The sequence below is a fragment of the Protopterus annectens genome, chromosome 14.part0, assembly GCF_019279795.1.
Source record: "Protopterus annectens isolate FY-2018-M chromosome 14.part0, PAN1.0, whole genome shotgun sequence".
Taxonomy (NCBI): domain Eukaryota; kingdom Metazoa; phylum Chordata; order Ceratodontiformes; family Protopteridae; genus Protopterus; species Protopterus annectens.
The window spans coordinates 969,655,392-969,677,086 of record NC_056748.1 but is presented as its reverse complement, the minus strand read 5'-3'; the positions used below and the strand labels follow the sequence as shown (position 1 = coordinate 969,677,086).

The 21,695-nt window shown below is 35.6% G+C and overlaps 1 protein-coding gene across 2 annotated transcripts in view; it reads right to left on the bottom strand.

The window, feature by feature from the left end:
- The window catches only part of CXCL12 (C-X-C motif chemokine ligand 12), a 74,422-nt gene extending 56,280 nt beyond the window's left edge, over positions 1–18,142 (bottom strand). Inside the window, exon 1 of one of the 2 annotated variants that reach the window (XM_044056767.1) lies at positions 17,863–18,142. In XM_044056767.1, the coding sequence (XP_043912702.1) occupies positions 17,863–17,932 (70 nt within the window). In that variant the 5' untranslated portion in view covers positions 17,933–18,142. The remainder of the gene's footprint in view (positions 1–17,862) is intronic. The other variant, XM_044056768.1, reaches the window with a different exon arrangement.
- Between the last annotated feature and the right edge of the window lie 3,553 nt (positions 18,143–21,695).

Genomic DNA, 21,695 nt, shown 5'->3' with positions numbered 1-21,695 from the left:
AGTTTGCATTTTTTTATTTTTTGACCTACCCCTAACCACCGTCACTGAAGGTTTTGTACATGTTAAACACTCAGATAGCTCTGCATATAATTTGCCAACACTTGCCCATACAAAGCCTGCAAGGATTAGAATACCTGGCAAGAATCCCTAGCCTCTCCTTAAAGTGGTTAAACTGGCATTAAACCTCTTATTCACCAATGTTTATTTCCTCTACTCAAATGTGTTTCTCCCAGGTCACAGTCAGGGTTTCACACTTCAGCATTACATACATAGATATATACACTTATTGTTTTATTTGATGCCTTTCTATTAAACACTTGCCCCCCCCCACCCATTTTCTACAAATCATTAGTTTTAAAATCTATTGTGTAATGAATTGGGCATTGGGCGTACATTTTGATTTAAAAATATACTTAGAATAATAAACTTAAGAAATCCTAGCGGAAAACTCAGCTATAAAGGAAAAACCACCAGTGTCAGATACAAAGATAGCATTCCTATATGGTTGTTAAGCCTCCATCTTGAGTACAACATGCAGTTCTGGAGACATCATCATCATAATGACATCCATACAGTCCAAATGACATATACGATTAGAACTATACAGTTTGAAGACACAAGATGTGTGCATCAGGGGAGATGTAAGGAGGTACTGTTTAACTGAAAGAGTTATGGTTCATTAGAAGAGGCTTCCTGATGCTACAGTAGGGTAAAAAACAATGATTAAATTCAAGAATGCACGTGCCAGGTCAAAGGTGAGCCCTGCATGGGTGGGAATGGATTACCTGTTAGGTAAGTAAGATTTACAACTAATCTAATAAATAACAGGAAGCCTAAAGTAAACCTTGCTGACCTCAGCTGTCAAAACCAGAATTTGCTAACAACTATAGAAGCCCCGAATGCTTCTTTTCAGCTTCTCCTAGTAGTTTTCTTTTATCACCTTTCCTGTTACTCCCGACTTTCTCCTCTTGGCAATCCTGTCTGGCCATATTGCCTTTGTTTTTTGGTTTTCTCATCAGGACCTGCTTTGTATACATATGGTTGTGCTGTACCCTAGATCTATGCTTAACCTCTATCTGAGGAGCTGTACATTCCTTCTGGTGCTGTTAATATCTGATTAGTCATCATGTATTCAACAGTATATTATAATACTAAGTGTGTAAGAATGCAAATATCTGCATATGTTTATTATTTGATATAACTGCAGTGCTAAGCATGTATGTCATGTTACGACGGGTGCAATACTTATCCCAGTCTCCTCCCAAATGCTTTATAAAGCAGCTAATGCAGTAAAATTCTCATCCTTTGGTGAAGTCTGTAAAGTACATGGCTCCAGAAACATCTGCTCAGAACCATAAGTCTCTGTTAAAGAAAAAAACATTTAATGACTTCCAAACATTGAGATCAGATATTTTCAATTACATTTCATAATTAAATAAAGTGTGGGTTTTGTAACGAGAGAATGATGCAGCAGCCAGTGAAGGTTTATTGCCTCTGAAAGTCATCCTCATGAATTCACACCACAACACAGTGCCATCATATTAACACAACATTAAGCTGAAATTCTGAACAGGAAGAATGTGACCAACTAATTAGACACAAGGCTAAGTCTAATCTTCTGGGTTAAAAATCAGCATTAGTATGTCTAATAAATGCTGACATTTTGTTCAGTGAAAACAAACTCAAAGCCAGGAAAACAAAAAACTTGGCCTGTATCTTTAGAGAAACATACTCTATACAGGTGTAATATAACCTCTCGGTCCCTATATTCCTGCCCATGCTACAGTTGGAATACGGTGTTTATTTGTGGTACTCATATAAAATTATAAAGTGTCTACAGGACAAACAATACAATAATACAATACAGCTAAAACATGGTCCTAACATTTTTAATTAAAGGTTATTTTCCACAAATATATATATATATATATATATATATATATATATATATATATATATATTATTTTCACTGGCAAAGGCATGACAGATCAAACTGCCGATACCCACTGGATAATAAAGAATGCACTGGAGCTCCAGAAGAATACTTCCTTTTGCTTTCTTGACTATTCTAAAACCTTTGACTACATGAACAATAACAAACTTAGTCTGTGCATATTAAAATGAGGATATTGGGTCACTTTATTTACTTTATGGGAAATACGTATACAGAACAAGCAGCAGCAGAATCTAATGTGGAACAACTGGCTTGTTTGAAACTGGGAAAGGAGTAAGTCAAAGTTGTATATTGTCACCTGCAATTTTTGTTGAGTATGTCACACAAAATGCTGGGTTACGCAAATCAGATTTTGGAATGAAAATTGCTGAGAGAAATAATTTTCTCTGATAAGTACACTATATCATGATAATGGTTGAAATTACGGAAGAATGAATAGCCTGCTGAAGGTGAAGGTAGAAGTGCAAAAGCTGGTTTGTTGTTCAACATTAAAAAGCATATAGGTTATCTAGAGATGAAGTAGTGTCAGTGATAGATTTTATTTTTCTAGGCAAAGATCTCTGCACATAGCAATTGCAGCCATGAAATTAAAAGACACTTGCTTTTTGGAAGAAAAGCTACAGTAAAACTGGTAAACATTTTTAGAGAGCAAAGAACACCAAATTGTTAACAAAGGTCCATCCATACAGTCAAAGCTATAGGTTCATAGGTAAGCACTAGGTAATCCCTCTGGAGGTGCGTGTCGGGCTGGCAACTTGGCACCATAAAAAAATCCACTGCCAATCATTAGCGGATGGGAGTTCTGCTGTGGTGACCCCTAACCAGCAAAAGCCGAAACACACATTCACATACACACTCATGTCCACAGCTAGTGGGGTTTGGCTTTATTGGCCTGAATGTAACCATAAAAAGTCATGAACATTCAGAAGCCATGTAGATGAAACAGTTGATGTCCTTAACAGGTCATTTTAAATATATATATATATATATATATATATATATATATATATATATATGTGTGTGTGTGTGTGTGTGTGTGTGTGTGTATGTACAGTATGTATGTGCATCCTATGGGCCTTTACTACAAGAGATTTAGAGCATCACAGAGAGAAAACTCAGCTTGGCTGGGTTTTTCTTGCAGTCTGGGAACCATGATTTCAATCAAATTGTGTTTTCACTGACATCTGTTTTGTAGTCACAGTTTGGTCAACTAAGCAGATGGTCGACAGGTGTGAGAGACTGCACAATTCTTGGGGTGGGGGAATACTCCCTTTCCCCAGTATTGTACAGTCTTGGAGTTAGTATATATAACTAGCAGGGGGTATGGGGCAGCAGCCCCCCCCCATATGGGGTGCTTGCCCATCTTCATGAAAACAATGTTTGTGTTTCTTTTTTTAAGTTTTTATTTTGGATCTGCTGCGGTTAACATGAGACAAAATTACACCGCTTTTTCACAGAAGTAACTAAAATGTATGTTTAAAGTGGTTTCACTAAAATGAGACCATGTAGAGATACAAATGTTAAAGCATTCACTTATTACATGCTGGGCAACCCCCTTCTGATTGTGCTACCTTTAGCTATGAGGTTTGCTTTTTCTTGTTAGTGAGAATCTGTACTTGACCCTTGTTCTGAAGAAATGCTCAGCCTTTCATTACAGATTTGAAATGCAAATTATCTTTTCCATTCTCTCTCGGTCTTGGCACTAGGGACTATAGTAATTAGTACGTATGCTGTTTTGTACCTGATGGCTGGACACTAGTCACTTCTCTAACTGCACAGCCTTCTGTCCAGCTGCTTTTCATAGCTGCTGGTAGTTGTGTCATTGTAGAATTAGATTTCATATAGCTGGTGGGGGAGGGGCTTTAACATATGCAAATGATTTGCCTTGTTGTCCCAAGCATTCTATTATTTGATTCCATATGGAGTCAAACTGTAATAATGCATGTGCTAACATATGCTAAAAATAAAATGGTTTATGCTTAAAAAGACACTTTCTAGGCTTAGGCTGTGCGAGGGCATTTTTGTGTTGAGGCATGAAATGTGTATCTTTTTCTTAACTATGGATAAAAAATAACTCTGTGGTGTGTTTAGAGTGCAGGAAACAAGATGAAGAGGCACAAGATTTTGTCTTTCATGCTGTTCATGGGTCATCAACCGTCACCCTTCACTGTCAGAATTAAATAAAAATGTCCTGACAATAAAATTCAGAGTAAAATTTCAGTTACTTGTGCCTGTACTAACAGCACTTAGCAGAAGTATAACACTAACAGTACTTAGTAAGAGTATAATAAGATCATAATGTAAAACAGCTCTTTAGAAGTTTATTTTTTTCACTTAAGTGACTTAGACTCCTGCAATCTGCATGTGAGGGCAGAAGGGCCTCAAATCTAAGCGTCAGTGTCTAAAGCTTTATGTTATTAGAATGTATTGTACTAAACAGCATGTACTAGTGAATGTTAAAGCATATTAGAAACTCTTGAGGCAATTAAGTGCTGTACAGTACAGTATTAATTTATTTTATATCATGTTTGGTGAACACAATGACTGACTTGGTCCACGATAGTATAGCTCTCATGAGATAATCTGGATTTAGTCATATAAAAGTCAGACAAAAGAAAAATATGTCCTACTACAAGAAATGTAACAGCAGCAGGGGTGTATGTTAAATAATCCATCATGGGTGCCATACATTAACAGATCTTTAAGTGTTACATTATGAACTAACATATTGTTTTCTACTTTGAGAAAGGTAAATTATCTGCTAGAATACACTTATGAAGCAATGGAAAAATATTCAGTATGTTACAGAAATAATCCCATCAGTTCTGTTTCAGTAAGAAAACAACACTGCTTTGAAGATATAGCATAACAGCAGGAACATAAATGAAAACATTTCAGTGCTGAAAGTATATGATAATTTGTTTGAAAAACAACATATTTGCATGTATCTGTACTCGTAAAGTGTGTAGAACACACAGGCAAGGGTACCACATCATACAAACTGCAGTATCTGTGGTGATAGATGTCAGTTTTATACCAGCTAATCAAAAGCGTGTAGGCCTTGTTATGCCAGACGGGGATATGGTATAGCATTCCACACAGTCACAGCTGACTGGTAACAGCTGGCAAACAGCCAAGGTTTCAGACCCCACACATCTGGCCTCTTTTACTGTCACTGGTAACAAACAGCCCAGTCTTCGTATAACAAATGCAGTATTTCCTATGCTTGGAGCAGTCTTGGGGCACACAGGAATGGTTACTAGCTGCAATACTCAAAAGACACATAATAATTATTACTCAGAGTGCTGTTACTCTGCTGTTAAATTTATTATTTTGCAAAGCCAATTCAACAAGTAGAGAATAACAATCCATAAAGTTGCTAACACAAATGGTGAACTTACAAATGAGAAAATTTAGTAAACCACTAAGGTCACATTTCAATGTTTCTCTATTCCTGTCTTTGATAGAGATGTTTATGTTTAACTCAGTAGTTATTTTGTTTAGACTTTTTTCTGATGTGCAGTGAATTGATTCCTTTGGCGTAGTTTTATTTATTATTCAGTCATTCAGAACTCCCAAACCTTATTAAAAAACAAACTAAGTAACACACTTACTTGCCTTACAGCAAAAAGTGTTAAAAATGCACTGGGTCTTCTAAGAAAAGACAAGCTAACATATAAACTAGCTGAATAAGTCAAATGTATTGGCATCTTCTACTACAGTGTGCTAGAAGGAACACATATACAGAATAATATTACCTAATATTTCAGATGCAGCAATGAGAAAGCTGTGTCCACATGTAGATAACATAAACGTTGACCTGAATGTGCTATCTTACTTCCATTATACAATCACACATTGAAGTGCTTATCTCCCTTAAGATGCTGACTTTGGTCAGTGCAGTTATAAATATCACTAAAGTGCAAGTTTCAAAACATATAGTGTAGCTGACACCAAACAACAAGGCATACATTTGCAGCTAACTCAAAAAAAACTTCCATGTGACATTTCTAATTCTGCATGCTCTTTAATACTTTGGTGTTTGCTGTTTTCCTACACTTTTTTGATTTACCAATGTTCACCAATTTGAGATATTAAACAGATGAATATAATGAGATTAGAAAATTAGATGATTTAATATTCTTTTGAATAACTCATGTCATTCCATTATTTCTTAGCAGCAGCAACTGGTAAAACAGTGATATCAGCTTAGTACATAAACCAGATGTTTTACCCTCATTAGCTGTGGCAGGACAACTGTACTGCATGTCAGTTTACCTTCCAGCAACCTCATTTTAAACTCCTGCCCCAGTTCTGTGTTTTTTTTTTTTTTTTGAACAAGCTTCTTATTTTAATTTTATGAACATAATTTTTTTCACAATGCATAAGTAAATGCCAGACTTCCGCAGAACATATCCTAATCTCTGAATGTTATGTTACAGCAATAAGCATCCTTGTTGGAGTCCAGATAATAACACCACTCACAGATGTATGCATCTGTAATGTATTTGCCAAAAGAATAAAACAGTAAATGAAAACATGCCAAGTACATCAGGTATAAAAAGGGGTGCATCCTATGCCAATATTGTGACAACAAATGTTTATTATGTGTCTTGGAAGTTCTCCATATTTCTCTGCTGCATACTATCATGCTCTCTCTCTCTCTCTCCCCTCTCTCTCTGTCTCTCTCTAGATTTAATACTAAAATTTTAACTTTAAACACAGTATTTCTGGATGATGATTATTCCTACTTCTTGTAAGCAAACTGGTTTATTATCTTTTGCTAATATTTTAATCTGTGTCACAGCAATGATCTGGATTATGTAACCTACACTCTTTTTCAGTAGTCTGACATGATAAGCTCAGATTTGAACACCCTAGACAATAGACTTTCATGCTGTGACACAGTAAACCTCTCTCAAACCATTTTCCTGCAACTTACCAAATGTTTCAAATGAGTACTTTGGGTCTCCCCAGTAAAAAAAGGATATGCTACACGATACAGAAACAGTTAACCCATTAAAGATACATAAAATGGGTATAGCAACCCAAATGTTATTTACACAACAATGTGCACTTTTATGTATTAACCTTATGTAGCTTTTCTCTTCATTGCTAAAAAATATCACTTTCAGAAATGCACATGAATCGTACATAGTGGAAAGGGATTGGGGTGTTGCTACACTTAGTGTCTGTGTATGTGTGGGGGGTATATTTTATAATGTGGGTGGTACACAAGACTACATTACAATCCCAAAAGTCCTGTTTAAGCCACATGCATAAACCCATTCTTCCTGCAAATACACATATAAGAACCTAATATAATCAACATTTAGCTGTTGATCTTCAGTTGTACAGTGCATATTTGCACTTCCACTTTTAGCCTAAAATTAATACTGAGCAATTTGTATTATATGTAAGTACATGACAGTTTCAGGTCTGATTGGGCTTGACCTGAAACCTTACCATTTGAGAAGTGCTGGGCAGTGATAGTTTTGTTAGATATATATAGAGACATTGAATCTAACTATACAAGATGCTGTCAAAATACAAACAACAAAATCTAGACACTGGAGTATTTATCACATGTCTCAAAGTGGCAAAATAGTATAGCAACACTGCAAATATTTAAGCTGCGGCAATATGGGTTGATTATCAAAGCAATATTTTTTAATGCATGTTTTATACATAGACTGAAAAAGTGCACAAAAATGTAAGCCAAGAAATGTTGACAAATCATGAGTAGCTATAACAATTTTACAACCACAGCACATGTAATACACAAAACACAAGAAAAATGGATGAAAGGGCAGTAACTGTCTAGAACATTGTATTTATAGATTAATAATGGAGTTAACTATAAAGGTTTTCATTCAACAACAATTTAGTGGCCACAGTGTATCTGACATCCAAATCAAACATGCTTTTCTGCTTAAGAGGAAACGTTATTATTATATAAATTATTTTTTGAAAAATACATCAAAAGCTACCTAGCTACAGCAGTACTGGATGTGTGTATGTGTGTATATATATATATATATATATATATATATATATATATATATATATATATATGCATCTATGTATATATATATATATATATATATATATATATATATATATATATACATATATACACACAATATAGATATACATATATATAATATATCTATATATATATAGAAATATACACTGTATGTGTATTAATATATATATATATATATATATATATATATATATATATATATATATATATATATATATATATATATCTGTGTGTGTGTGGGGGGGGTGTATTTTTACAGTGTTATGAATATGTAGAGAACTCTTGATTTACTAGATAAAAAAGAACAAATGTGGTTTTCTGAACCCAATAAACTTGATCGTACAAAAGGCACAAAAAATTTTATTATCTTTGTTGCATACTTTCAGAAAAACAGCAGATCACTGAAGTTAAAAGGCATTACTTTAAAAAAATGCTGGCTTGTAGTTAGCCAATAGCTGTCCAAGCTTTTCTGCAAGAAATAAGACATAGTGCATAAACACACAGACCTTAGAGCCTTTATAATTACTTCTACAGACTAAGATAAAAAAATGATTACCATTGCTTTCACTTAAAGTGTCAAATTATTGCACAAATAAAGACGCAATCAATCAAAACTATGCTAAGCATTTCCACTACACAACAGAAGTAGAGCATCACAACACAGTCAATTTCATTAGTATTAAAGGATTCAATCAGTTGTTGCTTCCTAAACATTTACTGATGTGGCAACATGATTTCCTTAAAAAAGAGTATCAGTGTACCAAACATTAATTTATGCATGTGGTGCTTTCTTAGTGAGTGAACTGCAGCTTAACGGCTGGACCACGCATGGCATGCAGCTATTATAAAATTCTCCATGACCCAATACAGGGTAAAACCTAGGGCTTGGGATGCAAATTAATTCCAAACAAAGCATTCAAAGAAATGGACAAATGGGTAATTTCAATTCATTTAAACTCCAGAAAGGCCCTTTTTTTCTCTTTGTTTTTGTTTGTGTTTTTTTTAACCAAAATGGGAATGTGAAATAAACATCTCCCAATGATATTTGAACAGGAGCCTGGAAAGAGACATGTTGAACAATTGTAAAAATGTAAATGGGAATAGGGTTAAAGGCTGCACTGAAAACAATATCCCCTTGTCAAACATGAAAGCTGTGTCTTTGAACACTTCAGTCAGGTTTGGCAAGGTAAACACAGTTAAGGCTATTGTGGTAAATTCCAGAAAAAGGGTTTTGGATATTAATGCATTTTCAATCTACATCTTTGGCTAAGCATCTGGTTCTGTTTAAGACATTAAATTGTTTCATTCTGTTGTAAAAACTTTAGAAAAACAAAAGCTGGAGTAATTCACTGCCAGAACTTAGTATGTTGACAGATGACGTTTCTGAAGCTGTCAAGTATAGTCTGTTCTGTGGGTCACACACTGAAGTCTAAGACACAAACAGATATATTTTCAGTTGGGTTAACTGAGGCAATGCTGTTGCACATTTGTGAAGCTTGAGATGCTGACGTGAAACACAAGAAGTTCTAGAAACAGAAAAGTTATCCATATAAACTGTATAATTTGGTTAAATATACAGATTGCACATCTGTATAACATCCAATGGCAAGTGTGTAAACAAAACTATTGTTTTACTTTGGCTTTCTTAGTAAGTATTATTATCATTAATGTAACAAATAAAATGAAGATGCAAACTAAAATTAACTGAAATATCCATATTGCCTTTTTATAATCTTCTGTTTCTACTTTATAGAACTTTTCATAACAGTTTAGAAAGGGTTCTTTGCAGCCAGGAACCATGAATCCAGTTAGGAAAAATAGACTATTACTATATTTCAGAAAAATAGAACATATTTCAAAAGTAGACAAAGTGTAACCATCAAATAAATGCAAGGTTGGACTATAGCTTACAGTTATTAGAAACAGTGCCTGGGGAAAAGGCATGAGAATCTAGAAGCTGTCTTCTTGAATGGATTACCAAGTCTGTCAGCTGGTGTGTCTTCATGCAGTGGGACTGCTACATATATAGCTTTTTGGTGAATGAAGGACAGGGTAATGTCAGGTGCTATGAGAAAGGGCTAGGGACATTTGATGGAATTATTTCATATACAGTATTATCAACAAGTCAAGAAGGCAAAGTACCTCAGTGTCAACAGCAATTATATAATGTTTAGTGGAGAGAAAAATGTACAAGTTGTTAAAATGTTCAGCAGAAAATAAAATAAGCAAGTATTTCATGTTGGCTAGACACCACCGGTCATAGCACCTGTTCCTAAAGAGGATGTGGAGAGTCCCAAATGTTCAACTCAAGGTGTCAGAAGCTGCGTACAGATGAAAAGAGGGCACAACTTTGAAAAATGTTAAAATAAAATAAAGGTGATAGCTCTAGTAATGTTCTAATGTCTCATTAGGCAGAACAGGTGGAAGCCATACTGCAGCAGGATGTACTGACTAAAGCCCCATTTCAATTCTCTTTGAAAAGACAATCAAGCTAAAGTTCCTCAGGTCATTTGTAATTCCACTCAGTTGTTGGCCATATGCACATAGAGCAAAATGGACCAGCATGATATTGCATGTATAGTGCTGAATCACCAGTTAACATTTTACATGAGAGCAGATTGAACCCAATTTTTGTGTGGTTTTGTAAACTGGCATTTTAATTTTGCAGTTTTCATATTAGTATTTTAATTAGAATGTTAGAATAATTCCATTGTTTTAGGACCATGTGATGCAGAGGGTTAAAGCCTTGACTACTCCCCAGATGACCTATATTTCAACTAATGGTACGGGCACTTGATGTAATGGCTTGGAAGTTGGGAGATGATTAGGAGGTTTTCTTTACAGGCGCAGGTGATTACTAGGCTAAAGACATCAGTGGGGTATTTTTAGGTCTAGACATGTCAGCCAAAGGTGAGAATCAAACACTGCACCTTGTGCCTGTATTATAAACACCTTAACTTTTATGTCAACACTAGGTTAAAATGGAGTCCTGCGACATTTCTACAAGGCAGCACAGCAAAGAAATAACATCTTGGCTTGAGTTTGGTTCACTTTGACGAAGGAGAACTAGAATACATCTGCCAGTTAACCTGATGGCTTAAACATTTCAGCACATTTCTGATATCTTTGCATATCATCAAGTATTTTAAAATACCCCATGTCTTGGCGAGTAACTGTATCTGTTTCTATATGTATGGTGAAAGTGATCGAGTTTTTAGGCACTTGAAATTCAAATTGGTGAGATGATATCATCAGATTTCTGAAAACTCAAAAGCTTTTGAATGGAGATCGTGGTACAGTGAGGATCGGGAAATGTACTGTTTTCCTCAATATAATGCGATCTTAGAGTTAGTATATATAATTTGCAGGGAATGTGGGGGGTGCAGGAGGGCTTGTCCCCCTGCAAAAATGTAAAAAAAAAGATAGACTTTTGTGTTCTTTTGTTTTGTTTTGTTTTTTAAATGCTCAAGTTTTCAGAAGTTTTGAGTTTCTGAAAACTCAGTCAACTAACATAGATCTATATATTACACACCGACTATTGAGATTGATTGCACAACAACAACAGTTGGAAAATGATACATTCCCCCGTCTTCACTGTATCTCAATTATTGACAAGTAAAAGTCTGCATCTTTCAATCATCTGAGCACATATTTTTTATGTTATGTTTCCTCCATTAAGTGGATCATGACCCAAATAAAACTGTGTCTTGGATCCATTGAATGACGTCTATATACACACACAGTTCCTATTTTTTTGCATATAGTACAGTATTTATTTAGCCATTTAAAATGCAGTGTGCTGCCATAGCACCAGAACAAAGTAATTCTAGAGCATCATAGATTACCCATCTGAGTTAAATAACTTTAGCAAATGGAAACTTTACAAATGTATTTGATAAGAAGAAACATACAATATAAGAAAGTATCTATGCAGAACTGTATATTTTCATTCCCCTTTGTAGTGCAGCGAAATTAAATTATAAGATGTCAGATATTTGAATTTAGCATAATAATGGCTTAAAGGCTATGTGTCTTGATTGACAATGTTCATTTCCCTGATGACTTCAGACTACCATGGCATGACAAACAGCATGACAATCTTAGATACCTAAAGTTGACCTTTCCAAAGATTTCCTGGTGATGCTGCTTATATTTAACTTTTTAAATCCACTAGAAATCTTAAAATATTGCAAAAATCCACTGATTATGTACACCAATATAACTGTTTAGTATTCAGTGGGAAAGTACTGAGTGTAGGAATCAGAAAAGTGCCATCATACAGACATATAAAATGAAAGAAGTGTTGAAACAGTTTGTTCATTCATCACTTTGAAGATGGATGGTGTCCATAGATCAAGAACCAGTCTGTAGCACAAAATATTTCAGGAGAGGTTGTGTAATTGTTGATGTAATGAAAATAGTGTTGGATCAGAGCTCGGCATATGAAATGTGAAGAATGGGTCCACTGCCCCTCCCGTCTAAGACCTAAGACCTGCCACTAACACACAATAGCTGTCTACATTAAAATGAGCTGTAGTGTAGGTTGCATGATATAACTTACTGAAACAATTATACCAATCAATAATCACATTGTTTATATGTGTATATATATATATATATATATATATATATATATATATATATATACACACACACACACACACACACACACACACACACACACAAAACAAAGAAGGCATGCATACTCTGATCAGGGGTTGAATCAAGAGCCCAATATATTGACACATACACACACAAACACCTGTTAATTTTGTAGAAACTCATGTATACACATATAAAGGACTGGATTCATAAAGGTAACCACAAAGTGTAGACTATGGGCTCTCAGTGTAAGTCTGCCTTGACTCTGAAAGACTTTCTCTATTACACAGAGGACCGGATTCCAAAACACCTGCTCTCAATGTAAATGGTCACTTAAATTAAGAGCAAAACTTTTGGAATTGAGCCCTACATGTACACTTATAGTAACCTTTCTGAATGAATAGACAGCACAAGCATTGCGACAGGGCTGCTCATGAATTCAGAAAGGGTACACCTAGTGTGCACTTTGTAGTAACCTTTATGAATTCCCCTGCAGATCCATGTACTTATACTACATCATGAGACACTATGTCTTATGACAACACTTTATACCAGTTCACTGACTTAAAATGTACATCACTGAGAAACAGACCTAGTTGTTATGATGTATGCTATTATTTTTGTTGTTGTTTTGCAGAATCATTGTTTTTGCTTTATATATACTGCAACATGAAAGCTTTATTTTCCATTGTAGCACAGTTCATAGTTTTCTCTTTTATACTTAAATTAACATTTTTGAAACTTGTTCTATGTGTTCATTATAAAATGGCCTGGCTTCCAGAAATATTGACAACATTTTTCATAACCTAGCTTAAGATAACAATTTTCACAACCTCGTATTCCCAGTCTGCTATGGACACAAACGTCTTAAGACTTAAATCCATCTATTCAGATTACTTGCATTTTTTTTTTTTTCGCATTAACTCCTAGAGACCTAAATATCTAGATGAGCTGAAATGCTCAAAAACAAATTGTTGGAGAATTATTTAGGGGCAAATAAAATGTCGAAGATGAGATTTATCAACAGCTCCATAACACCTATAAAGTAGTTTTATAATATTTGTCTTCATTTCATTTCACCCTTGGATTACTCTGGTAACAAATTAACATAAAAGGAATATTGTTCCACCGGAATACAAGATAACCACATCAATATAAGCATGCCCACATAGCTAAAACATTATACTGCAGAAAATACTTATGAAATAAATAAATATAAGGTACTATTTTACTTAAACATCTGTATTAAATATGTCATTGTTAAAAGGTGACATAGGTATACATACAGTAAGAGAAAAGAAAATAAATCATGACATTCCATTGTTTTATATTACTTTTGCATACCACATGACAATAATACAATGCTCAACCTCTTATCCCTTACTATAAACATTTGGCAAGTAAACTGAGTATGTACAGGTAGACCCGCTAATATAGTAGATGAGCTGTAAAAGAAACAGCCTGGATCACTGATTTAAAAATATAAGTAATAGAACAACTAGAGTTGAACCTGAAAACCATGCACCTCAGTGGGCAAATAAAATAGAAACTAAACTGAAAAACAAAAAAGTGAGTGTTGATGACAATATCAAACATTAGTGTTCCAGATGCGCTATCTTCTGGCATTTTCTTTCATACCTGCTTTTAACTGAAAAGAACATTTACCACAAAAACTAAAAATGAAAATATAAATAAATGGAAAGGATTGCTTTGCAGATGTACACCGATAGCCTTTTGGTCAAGGTGCTCATTGCAGCTTTCACTCAGCCAGGTGCACATTTTCTTCTTAAAAGCTGCTGTGGCCAGTCCAGTACCAAGTATGAGAAAAAATGTTTTACAGTTATTTCATAAGCAATTATTTCAACAGCAAACGACAAAAGCTAATCTACAGACGACACGCACATATAAGATAGGTGTACCATTGAGCATGGGAAGGTGATTTTGTCGGTGTCCAGTTCTTTGAAAATGATGGCTCAACTAGCTGATAAAGACATATCCAGTAAATAATTGTAACGCTGCTTGCAGCACAGAGTGGGGATCATAGGGGGTCTGCTTATCATGTTTTTTTTTTTTTTTTTTTGAAAGCTAACATTTGTTGTAGAGCTGCCTTATTTATTTATAACTTCCAATAACAGTAAAGCAATGCGCATTAGTTTTTTGACTTGCAGCTATTACCTTCCTTAGATAATACACAGAAAGCAGCGTAGCTCGTATCACCCGAATTTCAGATGTTCAGTGCTGAAGGTTTGCAGGTGTTAAAATTAGCTGCTGTTTGCAAAGTTTTGCCTGCTCGTGTAAGCAAGTACGGCCAAGTTTCTAGGACCATATCGCGCATATATCCTTATAAAGTTGCTTAAATAACAGGATTGCATCTTAAATGTCTGTCTTAATTTAATGGCTTCAATCCACAAAATTTATGAAGAACAAACCAAAATGCGAGGCAAAAATCAGGACGTTCTGCGAAAACCTGAACATTTGAGACAAGGGTGTAGCCAGGCAAATCTTTATACCTTACTGACTACATTTTTTTCTGAGCATCACATCAGTATGGCTTTTTTTCAGGGCATATGTCTACAACTGACCGAGTGAACACCTTTAACAACAGCTGCAATATCGCTAAGCTGAAAACAATATGTTTTAATAGTTATGGGGAAACCACTGAAAATGTTACTCAAATTAAGTGCTTTGAGAGACGTGCCCATTTTTAAGTGATAGATGCCCAGTCCAAGGGGATAATACTAAGAGCTTGTGAGTACAAAATGGAATGTGTTACACCCCTTTGTGAGGTATGTCTAGGAAATAAAACAGTGAAAGTACAACATGCTGAGTATGTGACAGCATGCCTGATAATGCAACTTTTAAACAGCTTGTTTGCTAATCATTAAACCCCCAACGCTTTAATCCTAAACACCAACCGCCTCCTTAATTAGCTGCAATTAGACTGTGTACAAAGTAGAGGAGACTTAAAACTTGCTGTTTAATATGATTGATAAACTGGTCTCACGCCGAGAAGCAGCATCCATGTTTAGTGGAACTGTAACAGATCTCATGGGATCAATAACCAACATGAAGGGTGCATGCTCACCCAAAAAGCAACAGCATTTTCATTTCCAAATGCGGCCCGGGGCTATTAATTAATTATCTGTCAACTCTTTAGTTGCTTTCTTAATGTGCATATCTAATTTTCTTCCTCAGTTAAATATTTCAACTTCCCAGAGTCATAACTCTCAAATATACAGAATTTCGCAGACTGTCCAGATTTTTACCTAATATTTTTGGTCTTTTCCTTGTAAAATGTGTGGTTTTCGAGCAAGTCACTGCGGATTAAAGTCACTAAATAATGCCATGCATTTGAGTTTCAGACCATATCCCTCAGACGCATGCTAACACAAATTCTGTTATTCCAGCAACTTTTCCAAGATTATACACTCGATATTTAAAATGTGTCCTACTTTTGGGCTTTTGCACCCCCCCCCCCATTATTTTAGACTTTGTCCAGATTTCTCGCGCTACAAAGTAGAGAGATATACCCAGAGCTCTTAAATACTGCTAGTTATAAGTCATTCAGTACCGTTGTTCATCTGCATGTCCAGTACAGTGCAAGTATAAAGGTTTCCTTTTCCTGCCAGAGTCAGTATCTACCGTGTCGGTCTTTTCACTCTTGTATATTCTACATATATTAGCTCTGGCAGTTAACAGAAAGAATTAAAGTTAAGAACTATTAATAAGCTGCACCCTATGTTCCGGTGTTTAAATCCTACAGCCTCCGTTTTCCTCCTGTGTGGCTATGAGTAAGTCAGTTAACCACACAGTGATCCCGGGATGAGTCTGAAAAAGGTCCAAAACAATAACAGATCGGTGTTCTACCCGTTAACAAATTAATAAATATTATTGGGGAATTTCCTTCTTCTCTCATTATTTTGTCCTTATAAATTACGGACATTCCACCTGCACCGCATATTTATGTCTATATACAGAAACACGAAACACACACACACTTGTGTGTGTGTATCTGCACAGAGAAGGAGGAAGATAAAACCACACATCATCCCCTTTATGGTTCATACTACAATAAAGGTGAATGCCTTCTGCGTCTATTTGTAAAATGTTTCCTCACCCCCCCCCCCCCACCACAACAATATTTGTACACACGTTACATACTTTTCAACTGTCCAGATTTTCGCAGGATGTCCAGATTTTTGCCTCACATTTTTAGTTTGCTCCTCATAAAAAGTGTGGTTTTCTGGCAAAGCACTGAGGATTGAAGTCACTAAATAATAAAATACATTTGAGTTTCAGACTTTATGTCCTTCCGAAAATGCACGCTAACTCAACTTATGTTATTCTAGCATCTTTCTAAGTTTATAGGAGGGATATTTACAATCTGTCCATATTTTGGGGCATTTGTCCGCCACTGTTTTAGGCTTTGTCCACATCTCTTGCACTAACTGGTTGAGAAACATGCAAACGCGTCACGCACTTTCCTACTTATATAAAGATTGCCTTTATATAATAGCAACCAATTTAGCTAAAGACTTGATGCACTTCAGAAAATGTGCATTCATTTAAAACTGTGTTATGTTCTTAAAATTCTAAGTCAGTAGTATAGAAAATAAAAATAAAAAGTAGAGAGTCCCCAGACTTGGGGGATATTCGCCACTATTTTCGGGATGTCTGCCCTTAGCTCCGTAGATGAAAGGTAAAGAGCTGCGTGTACTTCTAATTAAAAGCCTTCCCTCCTTTTTCCTCATATGGTCCCTCTGTGTTAGCTGATACTAACATTTGTACAGAGGTTTGCTTTCTCATATATCAAAACGATCAAATGTGCATTCACAGAAGGCAGATAATGTACATTTTTTACTGGAAATCTTGGAGCCCTATAACTGTTTTCAGCTCTACACTACAGGTATTTGGAGCATCCGTGACATTTACATCCAACAAACAGACTCCCCAAAGTAAACCGACGTGCAGTCCATATAAAATTAAACGCTTTACACTGAAAAGCAAAAACCAATTGCAGAGAAAAAAAACTAGCAGAGAATGGAGAAAACTGCCAGTAAAAAGGTTGTGACTGTACTTTTTCATCTACTGTAGCCAAGTACAGTTTGGAAACCAGCTGCAGTATTACAAGTCCAATGCTAACATTGCAAGACGAACTGTGAAAAAAATCAAGCGGATTCCTGAATACTTTTTTGGGCTAGAGTATGTACCTATCTATGAGCAGTATAAAAAGAGTACAGTTATAGCCACTTTTACTTACCGTGAGATGGCGTGAAACAGACCACTGCGCCAATGACCACCAGGCTAAGGACGACAATCTTAAACTCCATGGCGGCTGTCTCGTAAGGTCTTGTGTTGCACTAGTTGTGTTTGTTCACCGGTCTGCAGGACTGTGCGCTGCCTTCCTCTCTGGCTGCACGGGAGTCAGTCTGTTCGCAGTGCTTGTGGGTACTCCTGGTCACTTCGTTATTTAGTGACCACCCTCTGTCTCGGATACTTAGCTGGATCAGCTCGGAAGGGGGAGTAGTCTGCAATGATTTATTATAACCCTCTGCGCCTTATTACATCCTTCCTCTGTTACAATGGGATTTGGGAACGGTACAGCCTTTGGTCCAACCCCTTCTAGTTGAGTTCATGCAGTGCAAGTAGCTGCAGCAAGTTACAGAAATAAAACATTTCTGAGAACCAACTACTACTTCAATGGTCCCCATTTTACAGATCCTTTCAAAAAGCGTTTTTTTTAATACTTCTTCGAAAAAAGGTATACAGTTTTTGTCACAAACTATAACAGCTCTTCAGAAAAATGACAGGATCTAGCACTCACAGCAGAGCTTTTCCATTTGATTTTTTTGTCTAATTAGTTATGAAGCCCTTACTTTGGGGATTGCATTGTACTCTAAATGGGTTACAAAACAAGTCTCCCTATAAAGTATCCGCTAGCTGACCTCTAAGGGTTCCTTCTGATCAGGAATATATACGGATACAGCCTACCAGTTTTCGATTCTTGTGGCTTTTGCTAGAAAAATTAAACGCCCACTTGAACGGATAAATGAGTTTCACTTTGTTAACCAAGATCTCAGTACGCAGACCTCCTGACAACAACACGCTTCTCAAAGTGCAGAAGCTTACAATACTGTAGCACTACATGTTGGGGACAGTCCTGTCTTCTCAACATGGGCCACCTGCCTGCACAGCTTACCAAACAGGGAGCTAATTATTGTGAACTGCATGCAAACATGCACTGCAGTAAACAATAACGTATCATGCATTCCTCGGAAATGGAATGTTGCTGAGACTTCGACAATTTCATTTTCTAGATCATCTTCATTAATATTACTTAATAACATCATACCAGTCTCAAGTGTACCTCATTGCAAGAAACGTTTATTATATGGAGTCTTAATAAGTTAGTGCACCTCAAAGTTCCACATTGAAAGTGTCTGTCACATATTCAGTCTTGGGCATTTTTCTAACTGGTGTCCATGGTAAATAGAACTAAATCAAATTAAGTCATTAAAACAACTCTTCTATAAGTAACATAATACATTTTAACCATCTTATGAGCTTCCTAGTTGAAGTTAATAAGTTGTTAGCAAGTGTTCCACATTTTGCCCATTTGTTCCACATTGTGAGAGATTATGTTCCTCATTTTGGAGATGAATGGTTAAGAGCTATAACATACTGGTTAAGAACATGTAACGGACTCTCATTCTATACTCTGGAGAGAGCTTTGCCTTAAAGCATTGAGTAATACCCACAATTACTTAAACTAGAAATCAGAACCAAAGTCCACTGCCTTTCTTTTCTTGTTTTGTCAAGTCAGTAGTAAAATTGTATTTAAAAATTATTCATTTTCCATAAAAGACTGCCCTATAGTTGCCAAAGCTGTCTGAAAAACACTTAACCCTTACAAGCAGAGCCGTTAACTCCATCAAGCAATACAAACGAGGACTGACCCTAAATTTCTTGTAGAACTTGAGTTCCACTTGGCAGAAACATTTTTTGTTGTGTATCACAGACAAGAAAAGCAAATTCTGAAATGGGTTAGAGATAAAATCAACAGTGCAGAGCTACTCTCAGAGAAGAATGGCTAAAAAACTTAATATGCCTTAAATCTATGCTGTCAGTCTGACAATAAACCCAATAAAATCAGATTAGAAATTAAACAGAAATGAAGAGTTACAGGACCTAATGACAGGTAAGGAGTGCTTTGTTCTCCTAGTTTCCCCTGTTCTCTCTTTTTTGGGCATGCTTTTGTGAAATAATACTTTCACACATCTCCAGTGAATCGTTCACTTTGCTGTGATCTTCCTTGTGTTGTCTTGTTTTACACGTGTCCATCATTTTTTGAAAGACAGTCTACGTCTGGAATAAGGATTTACTTAAGCTACATCAGATTGTGTATTCTGTAACTTCTAAAGGATTTATTTTTTTCTGCTCTTGAATTGTATGATTTCTGATGAACATCACCTACAAATCACAAAACATGCATCTGCCCTGCCTATGTCCTTATGGTGATAACATCTGTAGAAACACACACACACACACACACACACACACACACACACACACACACACACACACACACACACACACACACACACACACACACATCTTTGCTATCTGTATAGGCAATAATACTAAATCATTTTCTACTGCTTATACCTCCTGATGTTTCTAGAAGTTTTGTACCTGCCTTCCTCACTGCTTCATCTTATTGATTGTTTACCTTTAGATCATTATATATGATTACACCCCAGCCATCCATTTCCCTTTTTACTGTAGCTTCTATTTATTACTCCAGTTGCAAACTTCTTTCCTGCTTTTATGACTGCTAGAATAATTATTTATTTAGCTAGTTAACTATCTATTGATCTATGTAATTATGTTTGCATTACTGTATAGCAGTTTAACTTAGAGGTCTAAGTCTATGAGCTGCTAACAAGGTTCATTAAGCAGTCTTGAGACTGAGATCATGAATTTCTATTTGACAGATTTCTGAGTCTGAGCAAGTCAGTTAGCCAGACGATGATCCTGGGTCACTGCTGAAATGATCTGTTTGTGCAGAGCAGGGTCAATGATTTAAAAATAAATAAAAATTGTTGTGGCTTAAACCATGGTTCTGATCCTGTTAAACTTATTTTCATACCTTATGTCCCATTATATGCATCAATAATAATGTAAAATTTCATGTAATAAGGACACAGGCAACATTGTTCTTTTAAGCATCTGCAATGCCAGTTATAGGTTCATATTGTCTGTTGTGAAGTTCATGACATACTGGCTTTCAAGAAGCATGATTGTCAGTGCCAAAATTGTTGTTTCCAAATTCCCATATATGAAACAAGTGTGTTAGAAAGATGTTTGCTGATACAATTTTATTTTAATAAAAAGCATTTTTCATAACCTTGGAATATGTAGCATTATAAACCTACTGTGTTTTTTTCCTAGTTTTAGTGTGTATATAAAAAAAATTATGCTGTTAGTTCATTCAGTAATATGTTCTAAGTATGATCTATCAAAAACAAAAACAAAAAACAGGTTAATCTAAATGTCCTCTATGTAACCAGGATCAGAGTATCAGAATCTGATGATAATTGCTGTAATCTTGTGAATAGTTCTTTTTTCCTATTTCTATTATTGTTCTGACAAGGAATCATTCTTTTTTTCAGGCTGCAGTGAGTAGCCCATACAAATACTACTGCAGACTGTATAGCTGTGCTACATAATGACTGAATCCTGACATATATGCTGTGTGACAATAATTTCTCTACAGAGATAAAACACACTTTTCATTACTAGACATGCTACAAGATATACCTTTCTAATTGTGGCAAATACATGCTCAACTAAGTTTGAATTATCCACTATGGTCTCAAGTTCTTTAATTGCAATACCGTTTTTACCACTTGTCTTTTTTATTTTGTAGTCATAATTTTATCTTTTTTACTAAATTTGTAGATGTATTTATTGACACTAAATGAGACTATGGCACAAGGTATGCAATTTCTGTACTTCACCTTGCAGAACTTCAGCATGGCTTATAGAATATTACTTTTTGGTATACATTGACTGAATTCCTTCCTTTTTTGA